The sequence below is a fragment of the Trachurus japonicus genome, chromosome 19 (genome assembly GCF_045865225.1).
Source record: "Trachurus japonicus isolate A0001 chromosome 19, Traja_1.0".
Classification (NCBI taxonomy): domain Eukaryota; kingdom Metazoa; phylum Chordata; class Actinopteri; order Carangiformes; family Carangidae; genus Trachurus; species Trachurus japonicus.
Window position 1 is genome coordinate 3,356,545 of NC_140925.1, and position 23,068 is coordinate 3,379,612.

Genomic DNA, 23,068 nt, shown 5'->3' on the forward strand with positions numbered 1-23,068 from the left:
TAGAAGCACCTGACGGCGAGTACAGTGATGATGGGGGGTCAGGGGTCGGGGGTCGGTGAGGGGGGGGGGGGGGGGGGGGGCTACATATCGTTCTGCTCAAGTTCAAAACCACCAAACAAGAAGCTACAACTCCAACAAACCAGTGAGACGTTCAGGGACCAGTTCAGGGTGGGAGGGGGGAGAGACGTTAATGTGTGAGTAGCTCTTTGCACCGTTTCCACTCGGGGGGGGGGGGGGGGGGGGGTCAGGGGGGGCGATTCCAAACCTTTCAAAGTTGTTTAATACTGAAAATAAACTCTCTGCTAAAGCTGAAACAACTCTGGAGCTCCTTACACGGCAAAAACTAAAAATCTTTCCAAGAATATTTGTCTTATTTCTGGTCAAAATGTCTCATTTCTAGTCAAAACTAATCTCTTTTCACTTAAAATAAGACTCATCACCTAAAAAACTTGTTTTTAGATAATTTTCACTTGTTTCAAACTCATTTTCAATTGAAATCAGTAGAAAAATCTGCCAGTGAAAGCAACTTTTTTGTGCTTGTAATAAGAAAGAAAAACTTGCCCCACTGTCAGATTTTTCTACTTATTTCAAGTGGAAAATTTGCTTGAAAATGCAAAAAAGTGTCTAAAAACAAGCTGCTTTTTAAATGTGATGAGTCTTATTTTAAAGCAGAATTAGATTTATTTTGACTAGAAATAAGACAAATATTCTTGGTAAGATTTCGAATTTTTGCAGTGTATGATTTCAGGTCCGGGTGGGGGGAGGGAGGGGGAGGGGGTTTGACCAAATGATTGTACGGTTAAGTAAGAAGAGAGGGAGAGGGGGGAGGGGGGAGGAGGGGGCGTCGTCAAGGAGACCAGGACCTATAAACACCTGACTGAGCAGAGTCCAACGCTGAAGATTCAAAATTTTTTAAGGTTTCGCTACAATCAGATCATAATAATAATAATAATAATAAAAAAAAAGAAAAGAAAAAAGAAAATCAAACCCAAAAAAAAGAAAAAAAAGAAAAGACGCTGAATTAAATAACAGTTTCATTCCTCAAATGTTTTTTTTTTTTTTATACAACACAGCAACATCATTTTTTTTCCAGAAGACGTAGTGAGAGTGAGACGGCGCCGATGATGACGATGTTGAGAGGAAACGTCCTCACTGAGTCTCTGCTGTCGTCCTGAGTCTCAACAGGAGTTACTGGAGCCGTGGAGGAGGAGGAGGAGGAGGAGGAGGAGGAGGAGGAGGGGGGGGTTAAGGATGAGGGACAAAAGTGCTTCACTTGAACCCCCTCCTCCCCCCCCAATGAGAGGAGGAGGAAGGAGAGGAGGAGAGGAGGAACCGACAGCTTCTCTTTTCTTTTCTCTACTCAGTGAAGTGATGTAAACACAGCGTCCCTCTGGTCCTGGTGCAAAAACTCAAACTCTTACCAAGAATATTTGTCTGATTTCTAGTCAAAATGTCATTTCTAGTCAAAATAAATCTAATTCTACTTAAAATAAGACTCATCACATTAAAAAGTAGATTTTTTAGACACTTTTTCCTTCTTTCAATCATATTTTCACTTGAAATAAGTAGAAAAATCTGACAGTGGAGCAAGTTTTTCTTTCTTATTACAAGCACAAAAATCTTGCTTTCACTGGCAGATTTTTCTACTTATTTCAATTGAAAATTAGTTTGAAACAAGTGAAAATGATCTAAAAACAAGTTAATTTTTAGGTGATGAGTCTTATTTTAAGTGGAAAGAGATTAGTTTTGACTAGAAATGAGACATTTTGACAAGAAAGAAGACAAATATTCTTGGAGAGATTTAGAGTTTTTGCAGTGTAGCAGTGATGTCGTTGGCGAGTTAAGAGGAAGGCTGGGCGGGTGGGCGGGGCTGTGTGAGATCAGGGTGGTGGGTGGGGGGCAGAGGGGCAGAGGGGGGGTGTTGGGGGGGTTGAGGGGGGGTCTAACTGCGGGGCAGACTGCACATCTCACAGTGCTCGGTGCCGGGCTGGTTCATGAAGGTGCAGTGGAGGCAGGACCACATGGAGGAGGAGGAGGCCGGGGCCGACGGCCCCCCCATGGCCCCGTAGCCCTGGGAGCTGGAGGGCTGCCCCCCCACCGTACCTGCAGCGACAGAGGAGGAGGAGGAGGAGGAGGGGGGGGTTACATCATGTTACCTTAAAGGGATAGTTCAACATTTTGGCAAATTGGCCCATTGGCATAATCCCTATAGTCATAGCAGTAGGTTCGTTACCTTTAATTGTCGGTGCAAGCTATTTTTAGAACGGCAGAGCAGAGCCGTGAGCTGCTCAGAGCTACGCTACGGAGGCTCATGGGATTTCTTGGTTTCCCTCATCAAACTCATCAAATACACAATCCAACAACTCCACAACGCTCTGGTGGACAAGTTGTGACCTGCACATTCACCACACTATGAGATAATAACACAACGTTACCAGACAGAGTTGTTTTAGAGGGAAATGCAGAGACTGCTTGATGAAAAACTGTCCCTGAAGGCAACGTGCATCAGCGGTTTTGCATGAATTTCCCTCTAAAACAACTCTGTGTGGTAACGTTGTGTTATTATCTCATAGCGTGGTGAATGTGCAGGTCACAACTTGTCCACCAGAGCGTTGTGGAGTTGTTGGATTGTGTATTTGATGAGATTGAGACTGATAATCCCTCTATCGGTTTTGCCTATAGCCTATGGCCTTTTTGTATTGTTTGTATCTTTATCTATTTAATCTTATGTGTGCGCGGCCTGAGGTGGGGGATGTGGTGACTTACTGCACAGCTGCTCGATGGTGGCCCACTGCTCCGACTTCTTCCAGGTCTGAGCCAGGTCCTCGTTAGAAGTCTTCACTGCGTCGAGTAGCAGCCCGATGCTGTCCTGCAAACACACACACACAAACACACACACACAGGTTCAGGTTACTTTATTGATACCCAAGGGTAAACTAGTTTTGCAGTCGAGAGTCGAAACAAGCTACAAAAATCGAACAATCAAAATCAGAACAGGACATAAAAAACATAAAACAAGAAACAAATTAGACTCGACAGAAAGTGCTGCAATTCATGAAATAAATATAAAAGCATGAAATAAAAACAAATAATTAAAAATGCCAAGAGCAAATTTCCTACAGATATAGGTTAAAAATAAATATATAAAAAAATAAAACAATGAGATAAAAAGTCAGTCTATAAATAAAATAATTAGATACATGTGATCTATCCACTTAAAGAAAGTGAAAAACAAGTCTGGCTTTTATAGGAGACATGATGCAGCTCATTATCATCATTATTATTATTATTATTATCATCAAACGCTCAGAAACAATGTTTTCATCAAGTTTCCTTTTGAAGCCGGTGACGGGACGGAGAGGCCGAGTGAAAACATCCTCACAGCAGGAAACACTTCCAGAGCGAGGAGGAATGTGGCCGCGTCGAACATGACAAATAGAAAACAAATGGGAACGCAGAGGAGGAGGAGGAAGAGGAGGAGGAGGAGGAGGAGGAGGAGGAGGAGGAGGAGGAGGAGGAGGAGGCTGTGTGGACTCACTCTCAGAGGCATGACTTCATTGGTGACGAGGAAGAGGAGCAGATGGAAGTCCGACACGATGTCCAGGAACTGCGGTGTGGTGCACTGGGACAGATACGTCGCTAAACTGTGAAAGTCCTGCAGAAAACACAGAGAAAAGAACCACATACATCACTTCATCTCAGAGGGTTTATAAAGTTTTGATCACTATAACTTAAAGTACGGTCTAAGTCTTAAAAGTTAGAAAGTTAGAAATGAGTCTGTTGGGTAGATTTCACATCGATAGGACGACGCCAAATGAAACTTTGTTTTCTGTGGAACTCAAATCTTTTTATGACTCTGTCTGTAAAATATGTAGAAACAAGAAAGCTTTCAACACATCCGGCCTCATGGAAAACATTATGGTCTGTATCACTAGATAAAATGTTTGTTTTTCTTTTTTTCTCCATTTGGAGAAAAGAACTTCGGTTCGTTAATGGCCTCGTCTTTCGGTGCCAAGTTTCGGTTCCCAGAAGTTAATGATAATGTGATCAAGATCTGTTAACGCTACGTGGTTGTGGCGTTAGGGCGACCAAACGTCCTCTTTTGACCACTTGTTTTCATTGTTTTTCATGGGGCCATTAAGCCTTTACACAGAATACTCCGGTATTTTACTCCAGACAGTTGTAACACTTTCTGCATTTTTCTCAACAAATCAGAAACCCTTTACACTAGAATATCCAATTTATTACATTTAAAAACCTTAATGTGTCAACTACAAAAACTATGTATGAAAGTGGTTTTAAGTCATATTTTCAGGTTGCAAAATTCATCTAAATAAAGTGACTGCGATGTCGTTTTAGCACATTAACACATGCCAGGGTGCCATCTATCTTACAAAAGCTGCTGGTTGGAACAGAAATATTTGTACCATAATGTGTAATGTAATGTAATTTTCTGTTTGTTAGAATTGATATTATAAAATTGGTATCAAAAATAGTATCGTTCAGGAATTGGTAATGAAAATTTTTGATTGAGATCCAGGCCTAATTTTAGCATATATTTATCTTTATGCATCCTGATACATTGTATTTCTTTATTTTTATGTTTTTCTGTCAAGCTCTGCTTTTTGTGTGATGTTTATTACGCACTCCCTGTACTTCACTGTTGTTTCATGTTTGTATCATGTCTTTAATGTGATAATAAAGTTGTTAAAAGGGAAGAAGAGAAAGAAGAAACACATGGTCGACAGCTTCCTGCTCCAACGGCCTCAATAATTACACAACTCTAAACATGTGACGACGATCTGAAGAGTGAAATGAATTCAAATCATTTGTCGTTCGTCTGCAGAGTCAGAGAAGATGAAGAGTCTCATCTCCTCCATGATTTACTTCGTCACCACCAAACCTCTGGGCTCGGCTTCTTGAATTAAACTTGTGTAAATATTACGATATTGGATTTCATGGACGACTTACAGTTTGTTTTGGTTTTTTTTGCTGCTGTTTTGTTTCGTTGCTACTTCACCATAGCAACTGCTGCCTGTTTCTAATCTATGTTCAACAATCCATGACCAAGATAAACACTCTCTCCCTCTACTGTCTTTATTAACCACAACCCACAACCCTCCACACGCTACAGCACATTCAGATATTTATCAATACAGGATTTCATTTCCAGGAACATGTTTATCATTTACTGGAAATATCTGGACAATGCGGCGCATTTTTACCTTCATGAAAACATTTTGCAGCTCGTGTGTTTCTGATATTACACCTGGTCGATATTATTAATATTATCATTATTATTATATTCCCATTATTAACCCTGCAGCTGTGTTTCATGCATCTTGCGACCTACTTGTGTCTCTCCCAGGATGTCCCGGTTCTCGATGGGGAAGCGTTGTGTGGAGCAGAAGGTGTACTGAGGGTCCTTTGGAAACGTGGTGGTGATCTTTAAAAAAAAAAGAAAGAAAAAAGAAAGAAGAGATTATAACAAATGCTGCATAAACACACGACCATGTGCTTCAACTTCAACTTCAAACAACTTTATTAATACCACCAGGGGCAATTGATTTCAGCAGCTTGCACGGTCCAAAAACACAGTACACACAATAAAATACATATACGACTAAAGAACAGATAGGCAACAATGGGTTGTGCAAACCCCAGCGGACAATATGCAATATCTTTTTTTTTTAATGTTCCCATAAGCTTATATATATATATATAAGTATAAGTAAAAGTATATATACTTTTATATACTGATATTTCATGATGTTTTTCTAGGTTTTATGTTTTGTATTTATTCTGTCTTGTGTGTGTTGTGTGTTATCACAGCGGAGAAGCAACGTGAATTTCGTTGAATTCTTTTTTTCAATGACAATAAAGGCAATCTAATCTAATCTAATCTAATAAGAAATAAGGTAAATAAATAGAATAGAATGCCAAGGAATACAGTGTTGTCAAGGATCAGTTGAATAAAGTGAATAAATACATAAGTTGCACATGTTTGACCAATAAAATGTGCATGGTAAGAGGAATAAAATCATTATAAAGAATTTAAGAGGCGAATAGCAGAGGGGATAAAAGATTTTAAAAAAACGGTTTGTCTTGCAGACAGGTGAGGCATAGCGACAACCGAGACTTTTGATAAAAGACTGATAAAAACAATGCGGAATAAAGGGGCTGACAGAAAAAGAGTTCAGTTTGCGGAGAAGATGGATTCTCTGTTGCCCTCGCTTTACAATGTCTGCAGTGTTCACATCAAATTTCAGCTTCTCATCAAAAAAGGTGCCTAGATACTTATATGAAGGAACTTTTTCCACAGTTTTTGCCATGGATGGTGCCATCTGCAGCTGGGATTTTGTTGCGTCTAAAATCAATTATAAGCTATAACCTTCGTTTTGGACACATTTACGTCCTAAGTTACTGATTGTGTAAAACCACAGGTCTCACTCACGTCTATGATGAGGTACTCCACGGGAAGAGGCCGAGCCAGAAACGTCACATCGTTCCCAAATTTGTCTTTGTCCTGGCGGGAGGAAAAAAAAAACACACACACACAATACTCAACATCTGGATTCAAACCTCTGGATGAACCGAGCGATAACGATAACGAGCAAACCCCGTCATTAGTTACAAGTGTCATGATGTCACTGTGTTTATATGTTTATTATGACGCACGGCACGGGGGCTGGGGCAGGGTTCCTACAGCTTAAGCCAAGTTAAATTTAAGACTTTTGAAAGACGTCTTGAAATGAAATTTAAGACCGACTTCATAATAAACACAAATGCAGAAAAAAGAAAAAAAAACACCACATCAATTACATAGGGTTAGGGACAATTTTACCCACTTTCCTATGTGATCCAAGGTAAAGTGACTGCTACATGAACATTGGATTGTGTCTCTTTCCAGCTGTCCTTTCAAAATAAATGCATAAAAAGTCAGAAAAAACAAACAAACACTGACTCGGGAGCTGGTGGCGGTGAGAAATTTAGCGTTGACGGCCGCCACTAACTTCTCTATGTCGAAATGTTGCCAATTATTTTGAGATTTGAGACTAATTACAACCATAAAATACCACTTACCAAGTGTTAACATTTTTAAGACTTTTGAAAAATTGATTTAAGACATTTTAATGCCAATTAAGGCCTTGTTTTTAGATTAATGAATTCAATGCCTTTTAAGACTTTTTAAGGATCCATAAGAACCCTGTGGGGCTGTTGCCGTGGGGACGAGTGGACGACCTCTCACCTTGAAGAAGACGTCCGGTACGTACTGCTCGGGGCTCGACTCTTTAGCGTAGCCGAGCTCGGCGGCGTCTTTGCACGGCAGTAGGCACTCGTCCCGCACCAGCGCCATGCACTGGTTGGACACCTGGTATCCTTCAAAGTGCACCTGGTTGTCTGGACCGCCTGCACACACACACACACACACACACACACACAAAATCTTTATTTGAGGAACAAAGACAAAACTTAAAGCTCCAGAAATATATTGATTAGACAGTTTTCATAAAAATCTGACTGAAAATAAATCCGTAATAAATAAAATTCACTTTTGCGATGCAACACATACATAATCTGTTACATTATTTAGAAGAAAAGCTTTTTGTTTTTAGGATATGTCCTGTGCAGTGTTGGCAAAATGCATTAAAGGGATAGCTCAACATTTTGGCAAATTGGCTCATTGCCATAATTCTCAAGTTTTAGCAGTAGGTTCGTTACCTTTAATTGTCGGTGCAAGCTGTTTTTAGAACGGCGGAGCAGAGCTGTGAGCTGCTCAGAGCTACGCTACGGAGGCTCATGGGATTTCTTGGTTTCCCTCATCAAACTCATCAAATACACAATCCAACAACTCCACAACGCTCTGGTGGACAAGTTGTGACCTGCACATTCACCACGCTATGAAATAATAACACAACGTTACCACACAGAGTTGTTTTAGAGGGAAATACAGAGACTGTTGATGAAAAACTGTCCCTGAAGGCAACGCGCATCAGCGGTTTAGCATGAATTTTCCTCTAAAACAACTCTGTCTGGTAACGTTGTGTTATTATCTCATAGCGTGGTGAATGTGCAGCTCACAACTTGTCCACCAGAGCGTTGTGGAGTTGTTGGATTGTGTATTTGCTCCGTAGCGTAGCTCTGAGCAGCTCACGGCTCTGCTCTGCCGTTCTAAAAATAGCTTGCACCAACAAATAAAGGTAACGAACCTACTGCTATGACTATAGGGATTATGGCCAAATGTTGAACTATCCCTTTAAGTTCACTTAAATCCAGTGTAGGTGGATAGTTATATAACATTTATCATTCTTTTGACATTTTCAGAGCATTCAGTCTTACTTTTCTTAAAAAAAAACGGCTCAAATTACATAAACCCAACATGAATACATTTAAACAAATCTCATCTCGCCAGCAAACACAACACAAAGCCAGTGTCAGAATAAAAGAAGTTGTGAACACGACCACAACATTATTATCAAAGTGTTAAATCACTGCTGAACTCTCTGAGTATCTGAAGCTTCGGCTCATTAGCAAACAGACGACGCCTTCGCTCCGGGGAAAGAGAAACACTCGTCATGACATCAGCTCTGGCAGCCGCAGCCTCATTAATGCAAATCAAGCCATGAGGTCATCACCACCGTGCTTTGTGCCTTTTGTGCGCTCGAGGAACAAATGTGAGGAGGAGGGGGGGAGGGAGGGAGTGAGTTTATACCGGAGCGGAGTGTAAACACGGCACCGATCCAGAAGAGCACGTGGTTTTTAAAAAAGTATAGTTCACCCAAAATTGAAATTTCACTCATTATCTACTCCCCCTCATGTGGACTAAGGGCTGGGAGAAGTTTCAGAGTCCTCCGTGGCTTCTCTGAGTTACAGGGGGTCTCGGCGTAGCAGTGCATGTCCATATAACGGTTGCAAATGGATACCAACTGTCTTTGTAACAAAAAGACACACCAAAAAACATCCAAATACCTCCATGCTGCTCGTATGTAATGTCCGTCTTGTATTGAAGCCCCGAAATGCAAAATTGTCCCGAAAAAAATTAAATAAGCTCCTCTTCCCAGTTCGTCAAATTTGGATGAACTGGGAAGAGGAGCTTTGAGAAGCTCCCGCTACAAACAAGCTTGAAATATAGACTTATTTAATTTTTTTCGGGACAATTTCGCATTTCGGGGCTTCAATACAAGACGGACATTACATACGAGCAGCATGGAGGTATTTGGATGTTTTTTTGTTTTGTTATGAAGACAGTTGGTATCCATTTGCAACCGTCATATGGACATGCACTGCTACGCCGAGACCCCCTGTAACTCAGAGAAGCCACGGAGGAAATTGAAATTTCAATTTTGGGTGAACTATCCCTTTAAAGAATATATTTCCTCACCTGTCGCCACCACCGTCACAAACTTGGAGCCAAAGTGTCCGTCTCTGGAGAGTCTGCAGGGGTTGGAGTGCCGGTTCTGGAAGAATCCGGCTGTGATGCACTCCTCCGCGCTCAGGTAGTGAGAGTCCTGGTGAGAGGAGAGAGAGAGACGATGATGAAGAGGAGGAGGAGGAGGAGGAGGAAGAAGAGGAGGAGGAGGAGGGGGAGGAAGTGGAGGAGGAGGAGGAGGAGGAGGAGGAGGAGAGCAGATGGTTACGGAGGCGATGCACTGCAAAAGCTCAAAATCTTTCCAAGAATATTTGTCTTATTTCTTGTCAAAATGTCTCATTTCTAGTCTAAACTAATCTCTTTTCACTCAAAATAAGACTCATCACCTAAAAATGAACTTGTTTTTAGATCATTTTCACTTGTTTCAAACAAATTTTCACTTGAAATAAGTACAAAAATCTGCCAGTGAAAGTAAGTTTTTTGTGCTTGTAATAAGAAAGAAAGAAAAACTTGCTCCACTGTCAGATTTTCCTACTTATTTCAAGTGAAAATATGCTTGAAAGAAGTAAAAAGTGTCTAAAAACAAGCTACTTTTTAATGTGATGAGTCTTATTTTAAGTAGAATGAGATTTGTTTTGACTAGAAATTAAATTTTGACTAGAAATAAGACAAATATTCTTGGTAAGATTTTGAGTTTTTGCAGTGGGAGCTGCGTCCTCACTAGGGATGGGTATTGATAAGAATTTAGCGATTCCGATTCCATTATCGATATTGCTTATCGATTCGATTCCTTATCGATTCTCTTATCGATTCTCATTGGGTGAGGAAATAAAAGAGAAATGGGTTTGTTTGCATTAATGCAGTGGTTCCCAACCTTTTTTGGCTCATGACCCCTTTTGACATCACAAATTTCTGGTGACCCTCATTCAAGATGAGCAAGCTCAGATATTTGTATATGCTGCATTTTATTTTATCTTGATTTATTCAAGAAAGTGAATATATCAAGAATATAGTTGTTTAAGATTGTGAAAAATAATTAGTTTATTTATTTATTTATTTATTTTTAATCAATTACTAGACATTTAAGGCGATCCCATTTGAATTCCAGGCGACCCCACATGGGGTCCCAACCCCAAGGTTGAAAACACTGCATAAATGGCTCTAACATTAAAAAAGTTGACAGGACCGACCTGCCTGGACAGGTTAACACTAGACCACTGTGGCTGTGGGGCAGCTGTGCTCACAGGAGGAATTTAACAATGTTTCCATTACATAGTTTTTACGCATCTGTAGGTTATTGTTTTCATAACGTTCGTTTTTATGCGGAGTGAGCGAGTGAGCGAGCGAAAGAGAGAGAGCGCGCCAGAGAAAAGACACAGGGCGCAGCTACCGTTTCACGTGGCTACGAGCAAAACCTGAAAGGAAGTGGTTATAATGAAGAGAGAAAAACAGAAAGAATGGACATGTAGCCTGTTCAGGAGACGTTGTCCTGTCCTCACGACGTGAGGGAGGGAGGACCGGAGGGAGGCTCTGGCTCACAGGTTAGTGATGAAGAAACGTCACTGTCAGCTGCATCTGTCAGCAGCTCCGCTCCACACAGACACGCCACTAACTTTATTTTGTGAGAACAAACGGTGACGTGTGGATATAAACACTAAGCGCCCTCATTTATAATGAAGATTGATTTTAACGGAACGTTACGTAACGTCATTAATCAATTAATGCGCGAGTTTCTGAACCAAACGGAATCGATAAGGGAATCGTTAAAGCAGACACGCACACGATTCCAAGAATTGATCCAAGTTGGAACCGGTTCCGAAGAGGAACCGGTTTTCGATTCCCATCCCTAGTCCTCACCTGGTTTCTCGAGTAGCGGACGGTTCCTATCCTCGTGTCCTCGGAGATCAGGTCTGTGAAGATCCAGCCCACCTGAACGTCACACAGAAAAAACACACTGATGATGACATCACAGTGAAGGCGTTTCCACATATAAAAAAAAAGAAAACAGTGTCTAGAGAAGAAGAGCAGACACATCTAGCATCGGTAGATTCAGATAAAACCACCAGACTGATCACAGAAGGGATCAATATCTCCATCAGATCAAACCCATCAAGCTGAACCAGTTTTCCATTAGACATGTTAAACTTTAACAGACCAATAGAAAAACTGTTAAACTGTCACGATTTAACTCTTTACCTACTGAGATGGCTCCGGCGCCATGTGTGGAGTATTATCACCATAACTCCGTCATAGTTTGTCCAATCAGAACAACTCCAAAGCCGGCCGAGAGCTGACAAGTTGTGCTTTCCATCTATATTATACATATTATCGTAATTACTATATGGATTTTTTTTCTCTCAATGTCAGGTGGTGTACATTGTGTGTTATATGTGACGGACTGTGAGGAAAAATTTCCCTGTGGGACAATAAAGGCATCTATCTATCTATCTATCTATCTATCTATCTATCTATCTATCTATCTATCTATCTATCTATCTATCTATCTATCTACAGTATCTATCTATCTACAGTATCTATCTACAGTATCTATCTATCTATAGTAAGTATCTATCTAACTATCTATCTATCTATCTATCTATCTATCTATCTATCTAGTCTCTCTTTCTTTCTTGCTTTCTACCCCTCTCTCTCTCTCCATCTCTTTCTTTCTATCCACCCTCTCTGTCTGTCTTTATCTTTCTGTCTGTCTGTCTGTCTATCTATCTATGCACGTAATTTCATTTTGAAAGGATGGAAAACGGACAGAGCTAGAGTGGAGAAAGGAAACAGAAATAGAGCAAAAGAGACATAGAGTGATCCTGTGGTGTTTATGAGAAGAATTGCGTAAGAGAGAGTTTGTGTTGAGTTGTGTGTTTTAGTGGTGCAACGGATCATTGTTGATCCTGATCTGTTCAGATAACTGTCCCCGGGAAGGGTTGATAACAACGCCCCAGCTGAATAAAAACTCTACGTCGCACAACAACTACAACAACTACAACAACTCTGCCTTGAAATATCCAGGTTTTCACAGTGAGTCAGCATAAACCACCTGGAAACAGGATTTATTTTAAAGCACCTTGTTGGAGCTGAACCAGCAGCAGAGTGAAGAGGAGAGGAGAGGACACCAACCTTGCACATGCCCAGTTTGGCAGCGATCTCGTCCACCGCTGCAGCTTTGGGATCCTCCAGCATCTCCAGGCTGTTCTGAGTGGCGTTCTGCGACACGGCAAAGAGCAGCGAGCGATGAGCAACCAGCCACACTGCAAAAACTCAACATATTTCCAAGAATATTTGTCTTATTTCTTGTCAAAATGTCTCATTTCTAGTAAAAACTAAGACTCATCACATTAAAAAGTAGCTTGTTTTTAGACACTTTTTTTTACTTTTTTCAAGTAGATTTTCACTTGAAATAAGTAGAAAAATCTGATAGTGGAGCAAGTTTTTCTTTCCTAATACAACAACTGTCTTATTTTAAGTGGAAAGAGATTAGTTTTGACTAAAATTGAGACATTTTGACAAGAAAGAAGACAAATATTCTAAAAATTAACTTGTTTTTAGATAATTTTCACTTGTTTCAAACAAATTTTCTATTGAAATAAGTAGAAAAATCTGCCAGTGAAAGCAAGTTTTTTGTGCTTGTAATAAGAAAGAAAAACTTGCTCCACTATCAGATTTTTCTACTAAAATTTGCTTGAAAAAATTTAAAAAGTGTCTAAAAACAAGCTACTTTTTAAATGTGATGAGTCCTATTTTAAGTAGAATTAGATTTATTTTGACTAGAAATGACATTTTGACTAGAAATAAGACAAATATTCTTGGTAAGATTTTGAATTTTTGCAGTGTAAACCACAAGTAGCAGAGTCTGGATCAGTGAGAGAGACGTTCAGAGACGTGAGGCGACGTGTCGAGGCTCTCTGACCTGTGGGGGTTCGTAGATGGCGGCCACCTCGGCTCTGATTCCCAGTGGGATGTCTGTGTGCTCCGTGTACCGGCCGTACAGGTATCCCATCCGCTGGCTGCCCGTCTTCCTCCAGAAGTCCAGGAAGCGGTCGGCGATGGTGTGGTTCTCAAACATGATGTTGTCCACGTGTCTGTATTTCTGAGAGAGGAACAGAAGCAGAAGCAGAAACATCTTTAGACCTGCAGATATGAGCTGAAAGGAATTTATATGGTTAAAAAAAATTAAAAGCTCTGAAAGTTTCTGGGAAATCTGGATAAACTTTATTAGGCAAGATACTGAGTAATTGGATAAAACCCATTAGTTTTTGACTCCACTCATCCGGTTCAGTTTTCTATTTTTGCTTCAGCAATCATGCTGTTCTCAGTCAGAGTTAGACATGTATGCAGCAAACTATCTTTATTTAATTTACAATTATTATTATAATTTGTGTTATTATTCAAGATACTGTTTGCAGGAGAAGTTATGAATGCAATAAGGTGCATATGGAGCGGATATACATACTAATATTACAGCTATTAGTGTCTATTTTTAGTTACTACTGAAGTTGTACCTATTCTATTTAATCTATCTTTTATTTTTCTAGTTATCATCATCATTTCCTTCTTTTTCTTTGAATAGTTCAGTGGCCTACCACATCAGAAACTGTATAGGAATACTGTGAGGGGAGAGAGAGTGGGTCCTTTTGTAATGTTTAGTATGTTAATGTATTTGTTTACTAGTTTTAAATTATCTGCTTTTCTTTCACTACCTATTTCTTTCAATATGTACTTTGATATGACCTGATGACATTTACTGAAGAGCAACATGTGTAACACACTTTTCCTCTGATAAAAAGTTTAATAACAAAAAATAGACAAATTAAAAGCTCTGACTAAAAGTAAAGGTTCATCCATCTCTGTAAAAGTGGTGCATGTATGGAACAATCTTGAGAATGAATTGAAATAATGTGGGACTGTGAGTGTTTTTCAGTTCTTGCTTGGAATAACTGTTGAATGATGTTGTATATTTGTCAATTATCTTTGCAAAAAACACTTAAGAGGAAATGGGTGATCTGCCAATTGGATAATAGGTGAGAAGAGTAGGCGTTACAAGCTTTTCAGTTAAATTTAAAGTTGTTCTTTTATGTTGCGTTTTACTGTTGCTATGTTAATTAACCAAAATAAAATAAAATCAACCAAGATTCCTCCTCCTCGGTGTGGGTGCTTGGGTCTGTTACCTGTCTGTTGAGTGTGATGGCGCTGGGCTGGCACTTGGTGCAGATCCCCTCGGGCCAGGGGGGGTGGCCTTCACAGCCCGACTTGATCTTACAGCTGATGTTCTCTAGAGCTGCAAACTTCCCCCTGCACGAGGAAGAGGAGGAAGAGGAGGAGGAAGAAGAAGCTCAGGTGTCAGAGCCTGAACAAGAAACACTGAGTTTCTACTGGAAGAAAATAAAATAAAATAAAATAAAATAAAACAAGAAACAACTTCTCACTTGTCGGCTCCACCGGTCAGCTTGCGAATGTATGCGTGGAATGACATGTGCTTCACTGGTGGGTCGAGGTGGTTCAGGTAGTCTTCATCAAAAGGCTGAGGAGGAACAGAGACGATGAGACTGAAACCGTCACAGTGGTGATTTTAAAGGGATAGTTCAACATTTTGACAAATTGGCCCATTGCCATAATCCCTATAGTCATAGCAGTAGGTTTGTTACCTTTAATTGTCAGTGCAAGCTATTTTTAGAACGGCGGAGCAGAGCCGTGAGCTTCTCAGAGCTACGCTTCGGAGGCTAATGAGATTTCTTGGTGTCCCTCATCAAACTCATCAAATACACAATCCAACAACTCCACAATGCTCTGGTGTTTTAGAGGGAGATACATGCAAAACCGCTGATGCACGTTGCCTTCAGGGACAGTTTTACATCAAGCAGTCTCTGTATTTCCCTCTAAAACAACTCTGTGTGGTAACGTTGTGTTATTATCTCATAGCGTGGTGAATGTGCAGGTCACAACTTGTCCACCAGAGCGTTGTGGAGTTGTTGGATTGTGTATTTGATGAGTTTGATGAGGGAAACCAAGAAATCCCGGCCGCGAGCCTCCGTAGCGTAGCTCTGAGCAGCTCACGGCTCTGCTCCACCGTTCTAAAAATAGCTTGCACCGACAAATAAAGGTAACGAACCTACTGCTATGACTATAGGGATTACGGCAATGGGGCCAATTTGCCAAAAATTTTGAACTATCCCTTTAACACGAAGAAGAATCTAAACACAAGAAGGATTTGTTTTTACCTCTAACGGTACACAGTGCACACATTTTCCAAGGGAACCATGGCGACATCTGTAAACAAGAAGACGAGCTGTCAGGGATCTGAGATCTGCATCTAAATATAAATCAGTGGGAGATAAAAACTCTCTGTCTGTCTTACAGCTGTGGGTCTTTGTTCCTGTAGATTTTGCCGTCTTGCTTGGCCAGATACTGGTCGATCTCGTCCTCCTGGACGTGAGGCGATGAGAAGGACCGAGGGATCATTGAGGACGACGAAGAAGCAGATGAAGATGAAGAAGAGGACGATGAGGAGATAGATGGTAGCGATGACGACGTGTGAGGCGTGGCCGTGTCCATCACCTCTCCGGAGGAGGAGGAGCCCGACGGGAACAGGTACAGCATGTCGCCGTGCCTGAAGGAGAAGAGAGGAACGAGATGAAGAGAATATGGACGAAGAGATAAAACAAGAAGCACAAAGTCATCACTAGACACAGCATCTAAAAATATGTAACTTAGAGGGAAAGTTCAACATTTTGGCAAATTGGCCCATTGCCATAATCCCTATAGTCATAGCAGTAGGTTCGTTACCTTTAATTGTCGGTGCAAGCTGTTTTTAGAACGGTGGAGCAGAGCCGTGAGCTGCTCAGAGCTACGCTACGGAGGCTCATTATGGGATTTCTTGGTTTCCCTCATCAAACTCATCAAATACACAATCCAACAACTCCACAACGCTGGACAAGTTGTGAGCTGCACATTCACCACGCTATGAGATAATAACACAACGTTACCACACAGAGTTGTTTTAGAGGGAAATTCATGCAAAACCGCTGATGCACGTTGCCTTCAGGGACAGTTTTTCATCAACAGTCTCTGTATTTCCCTCTAAAACAACTCTGTCTATTTGATGAGGGAAACCAAGAAATCCCATGAGCCTCCGTAGCGTAGCTCTGAGCAGCTCACGGCTCTGCTCCGCCGTTCTAAAAACAGCTTGCACCGACAATTAAAGGTAACGAACCTACTGCTATGACTATGGGGATTATTTGACAAAAATGTTGAACTATCCCTTTAAGAACATAATTATTTTTTTATCTTGCAAGCAAAATTTTAAAAACAAAGACAATGAAACTGTAAAATCTGCTCTGTAATGGAGAAGATCTGTTCCGACTCACTTGATCTTGAGCAGGCTGAGGGTTTTGTTCTGGGAGATGATCTCTCCCGTCTTGTTTCGGTTCAGATAAACAGAAAACCCGTTGGAATTGAACCCAAACTCTTTGGCCACCTGTGGACAAAAGTTTTCTAATTAGAAATGAGTAACACTAGCAGCAACAGTGAGCTAATTATCCTCTAACATCTGCAGTAGGAAACCTCTCAGTGTCTCGCAGATTAACAACGACACATCCACAGCTTGTGACAACATCTGACTGCTGCTGCTGCACGGAGCTATTTAACGTCACATCCCATAAACCTGCAGCCTGACGACGACGCTAATGATGATTTTTTTTGGTTTTATCTGTGCCTCATCATCGCTGCAGGTTTTACTCCATCCAGAATCCATTAGTGACCTTTGGAGCGGCGCTGCTGTTGGACTCAAGAGCTGCACACACAGGTATCTTGGCACTTTGATTCAGGAAGTAAATACACTGATTGCATTAAGACTAAACCACCATCACCACCGCCGCAGTGTGTGTGTGTCTGTAGAGGAGCAGGAAACAGTGTGAAGCTCTGTCATTAGTTCCCACTGTGTGTGAGAGACAAGAGCAGCATTGGATGCATGTTTTTATTCTGCAGAAACAGACGCTGCAGGGCTCAGACCCGTGGTTTTTCCACTCCACCCATCAGCAGCAGGGAATGAAGTGAACACTACTCTCCTCATTGATCTGCAGCTCTACACCGTCCTGCCTTCACACACACACACACACACACACAGACACACAGACACATGCATTTTTAATGAGCTGCTGCCAGGAACGGCCCACTGTGACCACTGTTCTGCTGGAATATACGCTTCTATTTCAATGATTTAGACTCATTTGTGGACAATAATATGTGTGTGAACAGAGGCCAGTCATGTGTTACCAACATGCAGGTCTACTGTATTCTAGGGCTGGGGCGATATGCTTTTCTCCCGATTCGATTCTTCTACGATTTTTTTGGATGTCGATTTGATTTAAATTGCGATTCTACGATATTGCCGATTCTCTCGATTTTTAGTCTGCATCACAAATACTGTAGGAGCCTATAAATTAACATACTTCCATTATAAAGTGAACTTAAAGCCTTTTCAAAACCTGTACTCTCTGTATGTAAAAAGGCTAACACATGCACATTGCACAATATTTAAAAACAAAATTCCCTACTATATTCTCATGTATCCTGTGTGCTGTTGATTAACTTGTTTCATAATGTGTGGGAGTAACTAACAACCTGTTCAGCTGTTTTAATGACAGGTGTTGCATCCATTAGAGCGTTTCCCTGTCATGTTACATGTCAGTACTGGGAGTCAGAGCGGCGGCGGTGCAGGACTGACCTGCTCCGGTGCTTTCTGCTCTTCAGCTTCATCATGAATAAATGAACAATGAGCCGACACAAACACGAGGAAACACAAGGGCACTTTGTGACAGTAATGTATACTTCAGAACCGTAGTTGTGCTGCTCTACGGAAACAACTCAGTGGAGAACATGTCGTACTCTGAGAGACGGACGACTTCTAACACTGTGATTAGAGATGAGATCTAAAATAAAACCCAGCGGTTGAATAATGGCTCTTTGATGAATTATACATCTACCAGTCCAAGTGCACACTGTGCCTTACAACATGTGATATATTACACTATAGGCCACTCTACATTACTCATTCAATATTTATTCTGCACTCTGCTCTACTGTGTTTGTGTCTGGCTCATGTAAAGTAAAGATGTTGTTGTTCATTGTTGGTTTTAGATGCAAATTAAACATTTTTAACCGACATGTTGGTGCATTTCAAGCCTTGTTGTCACAGTTGTTTGCATGTGCACTAGTGTTGTAGTACTAAGACCGGTCTTGATAGATAGATAGATAGATAGATAGATAGATAGATAGATAGATAGATAGATAGATAGATAGATAGATAGATAGATAGATAGATAGATAGATAGATAGATAGATAGATAGATAGATAGATCTGGATTTCTTTCTGAAGACCAGTCCAGACAGCAGCTGCAGTGACATCTTTGTTTTAACCACAAATGTCTCTGTGTCACTGTCTCACTTTGGTTTCTGTGATGTAATTCAATAAGTGACAGATAATTTAAAGTATCTGCTTGTGTTAAACCATGTGAACAACTTGGTGTCACCAGGAGACTTCAGCAGGTTCTGTGCTGTGTTCTTCTGTTCAATACAAACTTTGTTTACATTAACTCATTGAGTGCCGCGCTCCTTTCCAAAGTTTTAGTCAAGTGTACCGGCAAATTAGACCATATTTGACTTTTTATTTTAGAGCCATAGTGTATTCTATATTATTGCCACCAACACATACTGTAGCTCATTTGAAAGGTTTAACTTTATCCTTCAAATGGCCACAAACCGTTTGTTTCTACGTGCCTCCGTTCCTGAGAAAAGTCAAGCTAAACATGGCTGGGTTTCACCAAAATCCCTCCTTTTTTTCTAGAAAAGGAGATAGAGCGTCTTTTATGAAAGGTGCTCTGTTTGTGTCTGTCGCTCTTCAGACACTCACATTTCTGGATCAAAGGGCTCGTATAAGATAAATATACACAACAATTGTTGTTCTATTCACAAAACCACCATCGGGGGCGGGGGGGGCGCCACTAAACAGCAATAACACAGACGCACCGTGCCGTGTCACAGCCTCTCGCCGCGGAACGTGAGGCTCTGCCGGCCACAGCGGCTCGCGAACACCGGTCCCGCCGGTGGTCGTGGTCCTTCTGTGGTACGGGTCGGTGGTGCCGGTCTGCTTTGGTCCAGAGACCATCAGATTTTACCGCGGGAGGACTTTGGGGAGGACACGGTGTTGCTCCAGATGAAGACCGGGCGGGACAGTCGGCTGAGAGCTTCCTGGTTCAGCTCCCAGCTGCTGCAGCCTCGCGGGTGAGAGCGGAGCAGCAGCGGAGCAGCTGCTGCATCCACATGCAGAACTCCGTTTGCAGAAGCTGAGTTATGATAAAAACTTCCAGATCATGAGCTGTCATGTGACTTTGATCGTCATCTATTTCAGTTCTCCTCGTCGTAGAGTCCCCAAATTTACATATAATGTGTATTAAAGTGTCTATTTTCATAATTTAAAAAAAAAAGCAAAAAACGAAAAATTTCGTTTTTGGCACTCAACGCATGGGAACGAAAAACGAGAAATTACGTGGTTGGCACTCAATGAGTTAAATATGGTTTAGATTTTAGATCAAATTGTCTTTTCTTTTTGAGCTGAGGAGGAATAATGTAAATATCAAGATACATGGTTATTATGAGGACTGGTGCTGGATACAGTGATGGACTTGGAAATGGTCTTGGTCTCAACTCGGTCTTGGGTGAGGTGGTCTTTCTTGACTACAACATTGTGCACTAATGCTTAGCCATTGAAGTTGATGATGTCTAGTTGATGCATGTGTGACCTGCTGTAACTGTTACACAAACACACACTTTACCTTCTTCAGAAAAGCAGCAGCAGTTTCCCTCTTGGTCGAGGGGATTTTCCTCATCCCATCCGGGGACTGTACCCTGATGATCTGAGAAAACAAAGAGAGAAAGAAAAACAAATGAAACAACACACCAAACATACACAACAGGGCTCCAGCAGGCTAACTTTTTTTTTTACTAGCAGCACAGTGTCCCCCTAACTTAAAATTTTAGGGGCACAAACAGAAAATTTAGGGGCGTAAATCAACTTGCAAAGCAAATATTCACATTTCCACCATTTCATTCCACCAATGATTGATCTAAATGATCAATCTGCTCATCGTGTCCCAGAGACAATGACAGAGCTGAACACAACTTAACCATAAGCTGGATACACACTCTGTTTGTGTGTCTCTGATGAATAATGTGGATAAACTTTGTTCATACTGAAGATACTGCACACGTACAGTCAACTTAAAATTTTAGGGGCACAAACAGAAAATTTAGGGGCGTAAATCGACTTGCAAAGCAAATATTCACATTTCCCTTTCATTAATGATCCTCATACACCTCAACCTGACACCTGGAATGACGGATACCAGATTATTTGAGTGTTAAAAAAGAAATTTACTAGTTGCATGTGTGCAAGTAGCTGAAAAATGTAATTGCACTGTCTCAAATTTCATGTGCAAAATGCCCCCAATTCAGGAGCAGTCTGCAGCCCTGCATAACATGAAGCTGCTGCTCTCAGCTGTGTGGAGAGTTCCTGAATAACATGGAGCTTGTGCACATTCAAAATGACCCCCCACCTCCCCCTCTCCCCTCTCCCCCCTCCCCCAACACCTGTCAGTCACAACAACAGAGCTCACCCCCCCACCACCACCACCCCCTTCTCTCCCCCCTCTCCCTCTCTTTACAGTGGTGTCAGTGTCAGGACATTATGACAGCGATGACAGTGCAGAAACAGTAATGTTAACATTTAGCTCCAGAGCTTCTAACGTTACTTTACACCAAAAGCAGCTCAAGTTTAATCACATGAACATGTTGGTATTAAAAAAGCAGAGTGGTAAGTGAAGCTGTCACACCATGGCGGCCCCCCCAGTTAATTAAAATACCACTTTTAACACAGCAACAACACCACCACCAACAACATAACAACACCTCCTTGGCTTCAATTATTACATTCACCGAGAATATCCCTGCTAATGTTTAAGCTAATGGGCTAAATACGCTGAGAAACGTTAATTAAAAGACATTTTTATTATGATTATTGTTATTAACACGTGAATTTGTGCGTGTGTTCTCGTTTAGCAAATTAAGCCTCTTGTTTTATTCGGATGTCGCCGGCTAATAATAACACCAAAGAGCTCAGATTAGCCGGCTAGCTCAACAGCTAAACAGGGCCCCGGTGCTAATGCTGCGTTCGCGACAACTCGGAACTCGGGATTTTTCCGGCCTCCTACTTGGAAAAAGTGCAATTAAACCATAGAAATGTCACCTCAAGAGTCGGAGAAAAAAAAAAAACTAACCCGACTTCTCCGAGAATTAGGCTAGTTCACAAAAACGTTATGACATATGCAATATGTATAGATAAAACCTACTGATGTTGTGGTACACAGTAAATTCATGTTGACATTTCTGTTAGATTGTAAACGATCTGTTTCATCATTTTAAATGCTTCTTTTTTTGTAACTTTATTCAAATTCAAAGTTTTAAACATGTTTTTGGTTATTTTGGTCTCCGTTTTGGTCTTTTTGAACACTTTGAAGTCGCCAAATCGGAGTTTCCAACTGGGAGATTAATCCGAGTTCCGAGTTGTCGTGAACGCAGCGTAATGATGATAGCCAGCTCAGCTAAGCTAAAGTTAGCCGTTAGCCCGCCGAGCTAATTCTGCTGCCTCATCACTGCGGGGCTAACAGGCTAACGGCTACCAGGCTAACAGTTAGCATGTCCACAGACAGGCGGCCGTTATACTCACTATGTTGTCGGCCATGTCGCTGGGACCAGTTCCTCCAGACTGATGTCGCCGCGTTAGGACACAGACACACACTCAATAGAAAAATTCACGTAGCGTTACTATGTGTGTGTATGTATGTGTGTGTGTGTGTCAACGAAACTCCATCCCACAACTCAAACACCGGGTGCTACAGACATTGGTGTCCGGCTGTTTCCCCACTGGTCCCACAGCGAAGAGGCGACGGCGGAAACAAGGTGTTTTCACAGCTGAACACAGGTTCCCCATTTTGTTTTCTCTCTTTCTCTTTTTCTCCTTCCCTTTTTTAGTAACTGTCTAGTCTGTGCTATTTAAACAATCCATTATGAAAACGTGGAGCTTTTTCGGGACATTATTGCCTTGATTTTTTTTTCATGCTATTTGTACTTTTTAAAGTCCTATTTAACTTTTTCTGCTATTTTCTTCTCATTAAGAGTGAATGGGAGAAGTCTCTCAAATCTCTTCAAATCATTTCCTTCTTTGAACTTCGACTACTTCAGCATACTTACAGCAACAGACTTCATTCAACCTTTAACATATTGACACATTTTCAACTGTTCAGCTATTACTCAGCTTATCTTAAACAGTTTTTGATTGAAAAACAAAAAACAAATTTATAATGGGTGTGTATTGCGTAAAATGTTCTGGGTTGGAGTGAGTGACAACATCGGCTAAAGTGGGAGAAAACCTCTGACGACTGTTTTCTTTGCATGCTGCTCTGGGCCACAAATTACACTTTACACACATTATTTTCTCCACAGTTGTAGACAAGCTTGTTCCCTCTCAAAGCCTACTACGTGCTCAAAAATGCAGAGGGACTTAGGTCTACAGAATTTGAACTGGGAGCCTCTGAATGTAGCCAGATCCCTTCCTGCTGCTCATTGAAGTAGGAGTTG

At 41.2% G+C, this 23,068-nt stretch overlaps 1 protein-coding gene across 1 annotated transcript; it reads right to left on the reverse strand.

Moving 5' to 3' along the window:
- Positions 1 to 1,751: 1,751 nt before the first annotated feature.
- nploc4 (NPL4 homolog, ubiquitin recognition factor) lies at positions 1,752 to 22,371 on the reverse strand. The gene is made up of 17 exons (XM_085760947.1): positions 22,158 to 22,371; positions 20,209 to 20,289; positions 16,744 to 16,853; positions 15,735 to 15,986; positions 15,598 to 15,646; positions 14,806 to 14,900; positions 14,548 to 14,671; positions 13,290 to 13,469; positions 12,500 to 12,586; positions 11,228 to 11,299; positions 9,383 to 9,509; positions 7,250 to 7,410; positions 6,455 to 6,526; positions 5,354 to 5,446; positions 3,539 to 3,655; positions 2,767 to 2,869; positions 1,752 to 2,103 (listed from the first exon to the last, which is right to left on the reverse strand). The coding sequence occupies exons 1-17, from the start codon at positions 22,170 to 22,172 to the stop codon at positions 1,943 to 1,945; spliced, it is 1,899 nt and encodes a 632-aa protein (XP_085617073.1). The 5' UTR covers positions 22,173 to 22,371; the 3' UTR covers positions 1,752 to 1,942.
- Positions 22,372 to 23,068: the final 697 nt, after the last annotated feature.

Excerpts from the sequence above, each read along its gene's own strand:
- nploc4 (XM_085760947.1), bottom strand. Across the intron at positions 15,647-15,734 it reads AGGAACAAAGACCCACAGCT|ATGTCGCCATGGTTCCCTTG; the intron begins GTAAGACAGACA and ends TCTTGTTTACAG. Across the intron at positions 5,447-6,454 it reads TGGAGTACCTCATCATAGAC|ATCACCACCACGTTTCCAAA; the intron begins GTGAGTGAGACC and ends TTTTTTTTAAAG.